The 12,664-nt window shown below is 37.0% G+C and overlaps 1 protein-coding gene across 1 annotated transcript in view; it reads left to right on the forward strand.

The window, feature by feature from the left end:
• Positions 1-12,664, forward strand: part of THSD7A (thrombospondin type 1 domain containing 7A) — a 131,525-nt gene that overhangs the window by 33,502 nt on the left and 85,359 nt on the right. Inside the window, 2 exon segments of the mRNA XM_017847066.1 lie at positions 6,338-6,532; positions 7,418-7,678. Of these exon segments, the coding sequence (XP_017702555.1) occupies positions 6,338-6,532; positions 7,418-7,678 (456 nt within the window).

The following is a 12,664-nucleotide window of genomic DNA, read 5'->3' on the forward strand; positions in this document are numbered from 1 at the left end:
TTTCAATAATATACCTTGCATAGGAGAGGCCCTCCTGGCCTTAGGAGTCCTCACCCTGTGTCACTTACTGGTTAAAAAAGATTATAAAAGGAAAGTCTTTAAAAAAAAAAAAAAAAAGGCCGGGCCCGCGGTGGCTCAAGCCTGGTATCGCGCAGCACTTGGAGGCCGAGACGGGTGGATCAGCAAGGTGCAGGAGATGCGAGACCAATCCTGGCTAACACGGTGAAACCCCGTCTCTACTAAAAAAAAAAATACAAAAAACTAACCGGGCGAGTGTGGCGGGGGCCGGCTGTAGTCCCCAGCTAGCTCCCGGGAGGCCTGAGGCAGTGAGAACGCGTAAAACGCCGGGAGGCGGAGCCGTGCAGTGAGCTGAGATCCGGGCCACTGGCACTCCAGCCTGGGCGGCAGAGCCGAGATTCCGTCTCAAAAAAAAAAAAAAAAAAAAAAGATAAAAGAAAAAGTTATAATTCTCCCCTATTAAATCTAAATGTAGAGTATGCAATATAATAATTTAACTGTATTTTATGCTCTTATTTTTTGTGAACAAATATGCTTAAGTTACATGGTTTAATCTATATTGATGCGCTTTGCATCTCCCTTTGCTGAAAACTCTGACCCACTTTGTTCTTTTTTTTAAGATTACATTTTAGAGGCATTATTGAGGTTAGACTCATAATATCTGGGCCAGTTTATCCTGGCAGGGCACATTTATCTATTAATTGTCAAAAGAGAGTTCTGTAATAGAAAGAAAAAGAAGTGGAAAAATAGGTAGGAAAGAGAGAAGGAGCTTGCTTTAAGGAAATTTTATACAGACATAACTTTTAATCTCTTTTTTGACTGATGTATTTGTTAGTTATTACCAGGTTTTATACTCTTCAGTTATGTATACCATTATTTAAAACTTCTAGAATTATTTATATTTTAAAATGTTTATCTCTAACTTCCTATGAATATTAGCATCCTCGTTAATTTGGGGTTTTGGGTTTCGTTTTATATCTCTCTGGGAGATCTGTCATAAAATGCTTATTAACATTTGCCATTTTTTAAATAGTAGCTCATAAAATAAGCTTGGCACCGTGCTGGGTCTGTGATTGTTCTTGGTTGCTCCATGTGTTATGATGCAGTTAGTTAACCCTTCCCAGATCCCAACTGGGGATCTTAGCCAACCTCAGTCTGAGCTACTCCACTGGGAACTGATCATTATTTCCTAGTAAGTTCTCATCCTACTATTCTCATTTATATTATAAGCATCAGTGAGACTGGGGATCATTGGTAACTATTTAGGATCAATAAAAAATGAAAGTACATTTCTTTCCATTGTGCCAGGGCTACATTCACAGATTGTAATTAGGAACTATAATTTGACAAACTTGTCAGTGCAAATCTCTTTTACACAGAGAAAGACTAGGATCATTATATCTACCTAGTAAACAACTGGAACCCTCTTGCATTATTTATAGGTTTGATCTTATTTCTAAACACAATTATTTCTCTTGGTAACTAGTTCACACTTACATTAAGCTTTTTTGTCTTCATTTCTACATGATTCATTCTCGCTATTGCCATTTTTTTCATAAAACTATAAGAAAAAAATCATTCATCTAATTACTCAATGAGCTGATCATGTTCTGTCTCTAATGCTACCCAGACACTAGTGTAGTGGTATAAACCAATTTAATATTGTTCAGCTTAATAAATAAGGTCACAGAGCTCTTTGAAGCAGTAGCTACGTATAATCCAACAGCTTTCACTACACTAAGGCATTGATCCTATTCTGTTTCCTGTAATGAACTTCTATGTGCCCATTTTGGATCAGGCAATTTATTTCACTCTGATTATTCAAACAAAATGAGTGCATGGCCTTACAGGCTGAAGGGTAATTCACTGACCAATAGAACACTCTCTTCTTGTGAAACCTGAATAATAAGGAAATTGCATTCCTCTTCAAAAATGAAGATGAGCAATTACATTCAGAATTCCATTTGATGTGCTTCAGAGCTGCATCAGTAGCCTTCCATTTACGCATTCATGTATGCATAACACAGATATCCACGTCCTCTTAGCTCAGCCAGTGTTATCTATTCCTTTTCAGTCCATGAACCTTTATTATTTTTCTCTTTAAAACATAACTTGAAACTCAATTTACATGAAAACATTCTACAATTAACTTATTCAACTTACTAATCTTTTTAATTTAAATTTACAGGAAGTTTCAAAGATACACAAAAGTAGAGGGACTAATATAATGAGTACTAGCAATGTAGTCATCATTTACTCAGCTTCAGCAGTTTTTAACATGTTGCTATTCTTGGTCTTCTGTCCACACACTTAAAAAGAATTCTGCTGGAGTATTTTAAAGCAACTTCCAAGTAAGATATATATCATCCATAAATACTTGAGCATTTTTAACACAACAACAGCATTATTATTACATAAAACAAAATTAGCAATTCTTTCAAACTAATATTTTTTATATAATAAGTTTTCTCCATTGTCTCAAAAAATGTTTATGCATAGTGTGTTTAAACTGAGGTTCCAAAAGGTCTCCACATTACATTTGTTTCATGTGTTTCTTAGGTCACTTTTAATCTAACAACAGTTCTAGCTCCCTTTTTCATAGCATTTATTTGTTGAAGAAACTTCTCTTATTTGTCTTTACAGCATTTTCCCAATATTGATGGGCTAGACTTACTTAACTTGATTCATATGTAACCCATAAATCCATCATATTGATTCTTCCCATGCTTTCAGTCTGCCAGGAGCAGCCTGTCCTATATCACTTAAATAAAAATTGCTGTGCTTTATATAAATACAATGAATAAATGAAGTAAATGGCTGTAATCAACAGAGTTAAATATGGAATTTTACTTTAAAATAATCATTTTGATTTTTGCTGATTTCACTGAGAAGCTTTCATGGTGAATTATCTGTAGGGTAACATGATTTTTGTCCCATCTTGCTAACAAGTCTTCAGCTCAAAGGAGACCTTGTGTCATCATTAGATATGACATATACATGCTTCACCTGTAAATACAGATTGGGTATATATAGTTTTCTGGTGTGCTAAGAAACTATGCTCTTAGTATGATCCATCTTTTCTACTGTTCAAATCACCCTGTTTTCAGTGTTTTAGAAATGATTTTTAAGATTTATAAAGTTGAGAGACCAGATAGTTTCCTTTCCAAACATTTATATTTTCCTCGCCCTAATATCAGGAAGTTCATTTCAGATTGCATTTCTGTGTTTGAATTGTTCTGTTTCCTCTAAGTCGGAATACAAACAAGTTGAGATGTAGGATAAGTTTTCAATATATTGTATGGATTGTGCTGTTGCTATTTGTTTGGATAACATTGTATGAGTAATTTATTCCAAAAGTACACTGTCTAAAATCTCAGATAAGTGGTGTAAAGGGCAGAGTGGGTTTCTGAGAATAACTATGGGAATTTTACACATTTTTATTTTCTTTTCAACTAGCTGGAGTACTTGAGATTTTATGTAGTGCAGATATATGAGGAAAAAGGATTCCAGTTTATGTGAATAATAGCTGCACAAAATAAATTGTTTCTGGAATTGTATAGGTAGTAGTGTCACTTCATTTTGCTTTTGGTGTCACATAACAAGATAATGGTTGGAGCAATTCTGAAACAAAATTTGTAAGAAAGACCCTTAAGAGAGAACCTAAGTCAGTTTCATCTAATTTCTCAAAAGATTTTTATTGAAGTCTGTTTCAAAGAGCTAAATGGAATGAGTAGGTAAAAGTAGTATCATTTCAAAGAACCCAAATTTAGTCTGGTGATTTTTAATTTTCTTTTAGTTGCAAACAGTGAAACCCTCTTCACAGCTTATGATTCTCATATGATCAGATGTCTTATTTTCCAAATATATCATTCTTGAGGCTCCTGCATGTCCTGATTAGTAAAAAGTTTAATATCTTTCTCTTTATCAATTATTTCTTTTGAGTATCTTTGGGGAAACTTTGTCCATCAACCATTGGCACTTACTGAGTTTAAAGTATTCAAAAGGGTCAATCCTGCTTCCAAATGGCAGGTATAGAAAGAACTTCAAAATCACATCAGCTCATTTATATCCTGCATCTTGAGGAATTCTCCTACCCCATGTTACAGATGATGTTCTTCTAAACTATATGGATGTTCTTCTTTATCTATTTCCTGTACAAATTTCTATCATGCCCTTCCTTTGAACTCCAAGTTTAGAACTCTTTTAGCTCATAAAATGTTCAGCCATTGTTTCCGAAAGCTTGGCGTGGTACCAGGGTGATTAGGTACCAAAAGATTTTCTGTCTCAGCCATATGTGTTTGCCAGAACCCTTCTGTACCTTGAATACTCAAGCTAGTGGCTCTCAAACTTGAATCTGCATAAGGATCACCTGAGCATCTTGAAAAAAATGCATATTCTTTGACCTCATAACAGATACTTCATTATTTGGATTGGTCCAGATTATGAAACTCTTTTTGGGTCCAGAGATCTTCACATTTAATAGCATTCTAGGTGTTTCTGATGCAGGTGAAAATATATTACCTACTAGAGCAGTAGTTCTCATATAGCTTGGATAATTAAATCATCAGAAAGCTCAAAAAGTATCCTAATTCCCAGGACCCCAACCTCAACCAGGGAAATCAGAGCATTAGAGTTTAGCAAGGGCTTAGGTATTTTCCAAAAGTTATCCAGGGGATTATAATCCACAGCCAGACATGAGAACCACTATTTTAGACTGCTATGATAAACATATAGCACCAGATATGTCCTCCCTCGATGGGGTAGATTCTCTTTGAGACACTTAATGTTCTTTACTTTTTTCTGCCATCTAACCTTCATCAAGGCCAACATTGTTCACCCTACCAGGATTTTCATATTTTTAAAAATTTAGGGGCCCCTGTTCTTTTCTTACAAATTGGTCTTTCCAAAGTCATGTGTACTAAATGAAAAGCACATCTAAAGCTAAGAAATAGGGAAGTGCATCCACATTTGAACAATTTTTAAGAGCCTTTTATGTTAGGCCTGAAGCAGTTGCATTAAGTTGTGTTCAACTACACAGAGAAAATCTTGCCTTGCTGAAATTGCTAGTTATGTCCATTTACACACTCTATTACAAAGCCCTGCACTCCTAGGCCTTAGGTTTTAGTACATAGATCCAGACAGTGTTGTCTAACCGGAGGCCCTCTATGCCCTCACTGTAATTTAAGGTCAAAAATGTCAGCCTCCTTCACCTTGATTTCATGGTGACGGAATCCTGAACAGGACAGAGATCAGCGGCAGCTTCAGCCTATACTGTAAACCTGAAAAAGCCATGTAAATCAATCTGAATGAGACCATTTAAGATAATTCCATGAAGACAACTTTAGGACCACGGTTTAAATGTTTCATCTGCCTCCTCAATAAGTGAGTTGTTTTTAAAACCAATGGGAAGGAAATGGCATAGGGAGAAAGTGGACTTTAAATATACTTGCTCTTTTCTTTAAGACTTGTTACCATACAGCAATCATATATATATATATATTCAATAAGTAAAATATTATTTCTTATTTTGTCAGTAGAACAACATAGGAGAAATAATTCGTATGAAATTAAACTTTGATTTTTTAAAATTTATATGAAATTATAGAAATACAAGTTTTAACATAATAAATGAAAATTGTTAAACATTTTTAAGTGCAAGATTGATGTTTGTGCATGTGAAGAACTTGTAGAAAGAGGAGATGGAGGACTTTGACATTGTCTATCCATTAATCATTCCAACCCTTCCTAATAAACTTGCAATGTAATACAATGAACATACTTTCCATGCCAATGCAGTTTCAAGGTAAATTCTATAAACACACCCTCCTGACCCCAAACCCCAACGTACCAACCAGTTTGCTGCCACTAAAACACATCTATATAGGAATTCTAGTGTGCCCAATGATATAAAACAATATTAGATATACCCAGGGCCTTCCAGTCCCTCTCCAAACATCCTATGCTCAACATAAACTATTATCAGAATCCATGTATGATTTGTCTTACATTCTTATAAGTTTATTTCTAAGTATACCCTAAATGTGACCTCAACTGAAACCCTGAATACATATAAGTAAAAGTGCTAAATGCTAAGTGTGCATTTGTGTCCACTTTTCTATGCCACAAAAATCACTCAGGGTTATGTGTTATTAAAAAAATACAAAACAAATTTAATGGCTACTGTGCTCCTATAAGATTTCTACTGTAAGTAAGGAATTACAAGAGGCTTTCTCTGACTGCTTAACCAAATGTTAGGTTAGCTTCTAAATTATAAAGTAATTAGACATTTGAATTTAACAGCTTTATGCTTTTCTTTTAGCCATTACTTGTCGCAAGCAAGATGGAGGACAGGCTGGAATCCATGAGTGCCTACAGTATGCAGGCCCTGTGCCAGCCCTTACCCAAGCCTGCCAGATCCCCTGCCAGGATGACTGTCAATTGACTAGCTGGTCCAAGTTTTCTTCATGCAATGGAGACTGTGGTGCAGTTAGGACCAGAAAGCGCACTCTTGTTGGTAAGAATAATTGGGATGCCAAAGCCAGTACACGTCAAAGCAGAAAAACACAATACAAGTCAGACTAAGAGAGTTCTGACAATGTATTTGAAAAATAATATACCAATGGATTCAGACGTGTATTTTAAATTCAGTTGGCAGTGATAAAAGCATTATGTACTTCTAGTAGGAAGAAAAGGAAGCCTTGAAAATTGAACTCTGACTCCCTATATAATAGGCAGTAGATTATTTTCTGGTGTCGACGTGATCTTTTAGTGGACTGCCTATAGACTGTGAAGTGTTTGGAGCAAAGTTTTTGGGGGGACTTTATTAACCCATTCTCACTGTCAAAGCCTCAGATTATCCTTTCTCACCTAGAAGGGGGAATGTAGTCTGTATCTGAAAACTGTATTTTGAACCATAGTAGTGACTGAAAGCAGGAATATAATGAGCAAGAGCAGGAGCCATCATGCTGAACTAAAGCTTGGTGCGTTTGAAATATTGCCAATGGCAAAAGCAACCTAAAAATATTGGTACTAGTAGACTATTCAGAATTGAAGTTAAAAAATGAACCACCTATATAATGAAGACTGTCAAAAACTATATTACACAGCTTATGAAGGTGAGAGATAAATATATGTAATTATCTGCTGTATAATTTAAAAGTATGTGAAAAAGAATGTTCTGAAAGGATAATACAAATTTTACTATACAAAGTACCCAATACTAACAAAAGCCTATATAGAAAACACTGTGGCGTGAGAAAATATAATCGATTTATAGGCTAGTGTTAAACATGGTTAAAAATGGAGAAAAGGAAATGAGGAAAGTAGGAAATGTAGGGATGTGTGAAATTAATGATGGTATTTTCCAACTTAAATTGGCTTGGTTGTTTCTATTCCACAGGAAAAAGTAAAAGAAGGAAAATGTAAAATTCCCATGTGTATCCCCTGATTGAGACTCAGTATTGTCCTTGTGACAAATATAATGCACAGCCTGTGGGGAACTGGTCAGACTGTATTTTACCAGAAGGAAAAGTGGAAGTGTTGCTGGGGATGAAAGTACAAGGAGACATCAAGGAATGCGGACAAGGATATCGTTACCAAGCAATGGCGTGCTATGATCAAAATGGCAGGCTTGTGGAGACATCCAGATGTAACAGCCATGGTAATTCAATCTTTATAGTTATATATTTGCTATCTTTGGGAGTGTGGATGGAAAATGCACGTGCATTATAGTGGAATGGAAGTGAAGGTTTACAGAAGTATATTCTAAATCAAACTCTATGAAGCACCACACTATACATATATCATTTATATGTAACAGGAGGTTCAATGGCATTGCCTCATTGTCCAGATGTTGGCAACTTAAGTCCCAAAGATGGTGACAGGAAGCCTGATGGGGCCCACATCTTACAAAGGGTAGGCAAAAACCGGTGCCAGAAAGGTCCCCAGAGCTTATCAACAGCCTGTACATTGAACACACCCAACAATCCCCAACAAGTCCATACAGAAAGGGAGTAAGGAGGAAATAAGATTTGAATCAGTTTGAGATTTAAACAGACTTTTAACAACCAAACTGGCAAGATTTGCAATGTCCTCAAAATGTTATTAAGCGTCAGAGAAGATGGAAACTAGTAACTGATGAAAATGCAAATGTTTCTTCTCCATTGAATTCAGATTGGCGCATGCACGCGCGAGCACACACACACACACATACACCAGAAAAAAAAAAAAAAAAAAAAGGAAAATGTGCATACTCCTAGGAAACTGTGTCACTTTTATTTTCTAAGCCAAAAAAGTAAAAAATGCAGCGATAATAATTGTGTTGCCAAAAGGTTGTGAACAGTGCCATCTTTGACCAGAATATATTTAATCTTAATATAGGCAGTATTAAGCAATTTTCACTGTTATTGTTTTCTTTTAATACAGTTGTCTTTTTATAATGGAATGAAAGAAGTTTACAGAGGGGCAGCCTGAAACACAGATACCACATACTTTCAAACACTGGATGGTGATCTCTTACTTACTTGATAGAAGTGACCAAGGAAGGATGAGTTAAATTGCTAGGAGCATGATACATGACAGTTATCCTCCAACCTTGCTGAAATATTAATAACTCTTGCTATTGGAATGGTGCTGCTCCAGTTTTATTATATAGTTCAGAAAACAACACTAACAAAAACCATCTCACATTTATAAACCATCAAGGCGTCATGGTGACATATTTATTGAAATCTCTTAAACATCTCCGCATATATATATATCTCCATATATATCCACATATAATATATCCATACACACACACACACACACACATACACATATATGCGGCAGACAACTGTGGCACCTTTTTTTTTATTATACTTTAAGTTCTGGGATACATGGGCAGAACGTGAAGGTTTGTGACATAGGTATATGCATGCCATGGTGGTTTGCTGCACCCATCAACCCATCATCTACATTAGGTATTTCTCCTAATGCTATCCCTCCTCTAGCCCCCCATCCCCTGAGAGGCCCTGGTGTGTGATATTCCCCTCTCTGTGTCCATGTGTTCTTATTGCTCAACTCTCACTTATGAATGAGAACATGTGGAGTTTGGTTTTCTGTTCTTGTGTTAGTTTGCTGAGAATGATTGTTTCCAGCTTCATCCATTTTATGATGTATATGTGCCACATTGTCTTTATCCTGTCTGTCATTGACGGGTATTTGGGTTGGTTCCAAGTCTTTGCTATTGTGAATAGTGCCACAATAAACACATGTGTGCTTGTGTCTTTATAGTAGAATGATTTATAATCCTTTGGGTATACACCCAGTAATGGGATGTCTGGGTCAATGGTATTTCTAGTTCTACATCCTTGAGGAATCACCACATTGTCTTCCACAGTGGTTGAACTAATTTACACTCCCACCAACAGTGTAAAAGTGTTCCTATTTCTCCACATCCTCTCCAGCATCTGTTGTTTCCTGACTTTTAGTGATTGCCATTCTAACTGGCATGAGATGGTATCTCACTGTGGTTTTGATTTTCATTTCTCTAATGACCAGTGATGATGAGCTTTTTTTCATATGTTTGTTGGCTGCATAAGTGTCTTCTTTTGAGAAGTGCCTGTTCATATCCTTCACCCACTTTCTGATGGGGTTTTTTCTTCTAAATTTCTTTAAGTTCTGTCTACAAAGAAGTTTCTAAAAGTCTTGTCCTTTTGTTGTTACCTTATCACATAGTTCCTATTGTATCGAAGTCTAGTGATATGCAAAGAAATGATAAATGTTTGAGGTGATGGGTATCTCAGTTATCCTGATTTGATCATTACAGGAGTATGCATGTACTCTGTAATATCACATGTTCACCATAAATATGTATAATATTACCATCTTAACTATCTTTAAGTGCATCGTTCAGTAGTGTTAAGTACATTCACATTGTTGGGCAATCAATCTCCAGAAACTTTTTATTAAAAAACAAATTTTATTGCATATATTTAAGGTAAAAAAAAAAATTTTTAATGATGTGAACTCCGAAAACTCCACAATATTGAAGCTCTAGATATAAGTATTTTTCAGGTTAGTATATGTGCATTGCTGAATTGAAGATTAGTACATGCCTTGAGAACAATAACTATAAAAGTAAAGGGAACTTAATATTTATAATTGGTGCACTTTGAGAAACATCTCAGGGTAATTAAATATTTTATTTATATCAAATAGCATAAGTGCTATAAATTAGATACCAAGAAAAGTCTAAATTCCCTTTCTACTTTGAGGTGATAATGTAGAAAACCGTAATTAGCCATTATAATATAAAATAGATCACTTTCAAAATGTGTTTATTTTGGAATGCAGGATGTAAGTGTTTGCTCACATTTTAACTTGTTATGCACAGTGAATCACTAAAATAATCATTTAACAGTACCTGTGAGCTTCCAGAATAACATTCATATTTTCTCACTTTTGTCTTGATCTATTAATTAGATGCATGAGACTATTACCAAGTCACTTCCGTCAATCTCATGTTTAGAAAAATCTTTTAAAATACTCTGTGACTCTCACAGAAATGTTTGATCCCTTCAAAAAAGTAAAAGAACAAAAACAATTGAAATTGGCCAAAGGCAGTATACATTTCTTATTTCAGTATTATCAACTCACAGCATGAAGAATCCAGTACTGTATTTTAGAGAAAGGCACTTATGGAAAAGTAATGAATCCATGATGACATTGACTTCGTGGGGATTCTGAAAGGATCTAAGAAAGATCCTTAATGAAGTGAATGGTTCTAGCTTAGTTCTTCTGCATGTCCTGCATCATTCCTTTCTCAATCTGGTATCTGATGGGATGTCCAGTGGATATTTTAGTGTTTACTAACATAATTACTCGAAGTAAAGACTTGAAAAATTGAATCTCTAATGCCTGATTTCTTTGGGAATTCCTACTTTCCTTAAATATGTTCCGCAAATTCTGGTGTTTGTGGAATGTTATGACTTGGCCACTCTATCCCAGTCATCCCCTAGTTATAATCTCTATGACAACCGCTTTCTTCCAGCCACATCAGCTTTCTAGATGGATAGTTATTAAGTGGCTCTGGAGAAAAAACTATCTTCTTGCTTTCAATTTAAACATAAAATTGATCCCCATGTGTGTGCAGTGCAATGACAATCCCCTATTCAATAGTGTCCTTAGGGTATTTCTGTTTAATCATTGTTGTCTATCTGTGGATCATATTACCAGTTATTATATTCATAAACCAGTTTGACTTTCACCAGTTTAATTATATTATTTTAGACTGTTTCCCACTAGGTCACTTTTTTTTAATTTCTTAAACTTGAGGCAGAATTCTGTTATTTTTGAACTTCCGTGTAACAATAGACGCTGTGCTGAAAAGTGATATAACTGCATTGCCAAAATCAGATATTAAAGTATACTTTGGAGGCGGAGCAAGATGGCCGAATAGGAACAGCTCCAGTCTCCAGCTCCCAGCGTGAGCGACACAGAAGACTGGTGATTTCTGCATTTTCAACTGAGGTACCGGGTTCATCTCACTAGGGAGTGCCAGACAATTGGTGCAGGTCAGCTGCTGCATCCCGACCAGCAAGAGCATCGCCTCAAATGGGAAACGCAAGGGGGAAGCGAATCCCTTTTCCTAGCCAGGGGAACTGAGACACACAACACCTGGAAAATCAGGTAACTCCCACCCTAATACTGAGCTTTACCAAGGGTCTTAGCAAATGGCACACCAGGAGATTATATCCCACACCTGGCCAGAAGGGTTCCACACCCACGGAGCCTCCCTCATTGCTAGCACAGCAGTCTGAGCTCTAACTGCAAGGCAGCAGCGAGGCTGGGGGAGGGGCGCCTGCCATTGCTGAGGCTTAAGTAGGTAAACAAAGCCATTGGGAAGCTCGAACTGGGTGGAGTCCACAGCAGCTCAAGGAGGCCTGCTAGTCTCTGTAGACTCCACCTCTGGGGACAGGGCACAGCTAAACAAGCAGCAGAAACCTCTGCAGATGCAAACGAACCCTGTCTGACAGCTTTGAAGAGAGCAGTGGATCTCCCAACATGGAGGTTGAGATCTGAGAACAGACAGACTGCCTGCTCAAGTGGGTCCCTGAACCCTAGTAGTCTAACTGGGAGACATCCCCCACTAGGTGCAGACCAACACCCCACACCTCACACTGTGCGGTACCCGCCCTGAGACGAAGCTTCCAAACCAAGAATCAGACAGGAACACTCTCTGTTCAGCAATATTCTATCTTCTGCAGCCTCTGCTGCTCATACCCAGGCAAACAGGGTCTGGAGTGGACCTCAAGCAATCTCCAACAGACCAACAGCTGAGGGTCCTGACTGTCAGAAGGAAAACTATCAAACAGGAAGGACACCCACACCAAAACCCCATCATTACATCACCATCATCAAAGACCAAAGGCAGATAAAACCACAAAGATGGGGAAAAAGCAGGGCAGAAAAGCTGGAAATTCAAAAAATAAGAGCGCATCTCCCCCTGCAAAGGAGCTCAGCCCATCGCCAGCAACGGATCAAAGCTGGACGGAGAATGACTTTGACAAGTTAAGAGAAGAAGGCTTCAGTCCATCAAACTTCTCAGAGCTAAAGGAGGAATTACGTACCCAGCGCAAAGAAACTAAAAATCTTGAAAAAAGAG

The sequence above is a fragment of the Rhinopithecus bieti genome, unplaced genomic scaffold, assembly GCF_001698545.2.
Source record: "Rhinopithecus bieti isolate Rb0 unplaced genomic scaffold, ASM169854v2 scaffold_28090, whole genome shotgun sequence".
NCBI lineage: Eukaryota > Metazoa > Chordata > Mammalia > Primates > Cercopithecidae > Rhinopithecus > Rhinopithecus bieti.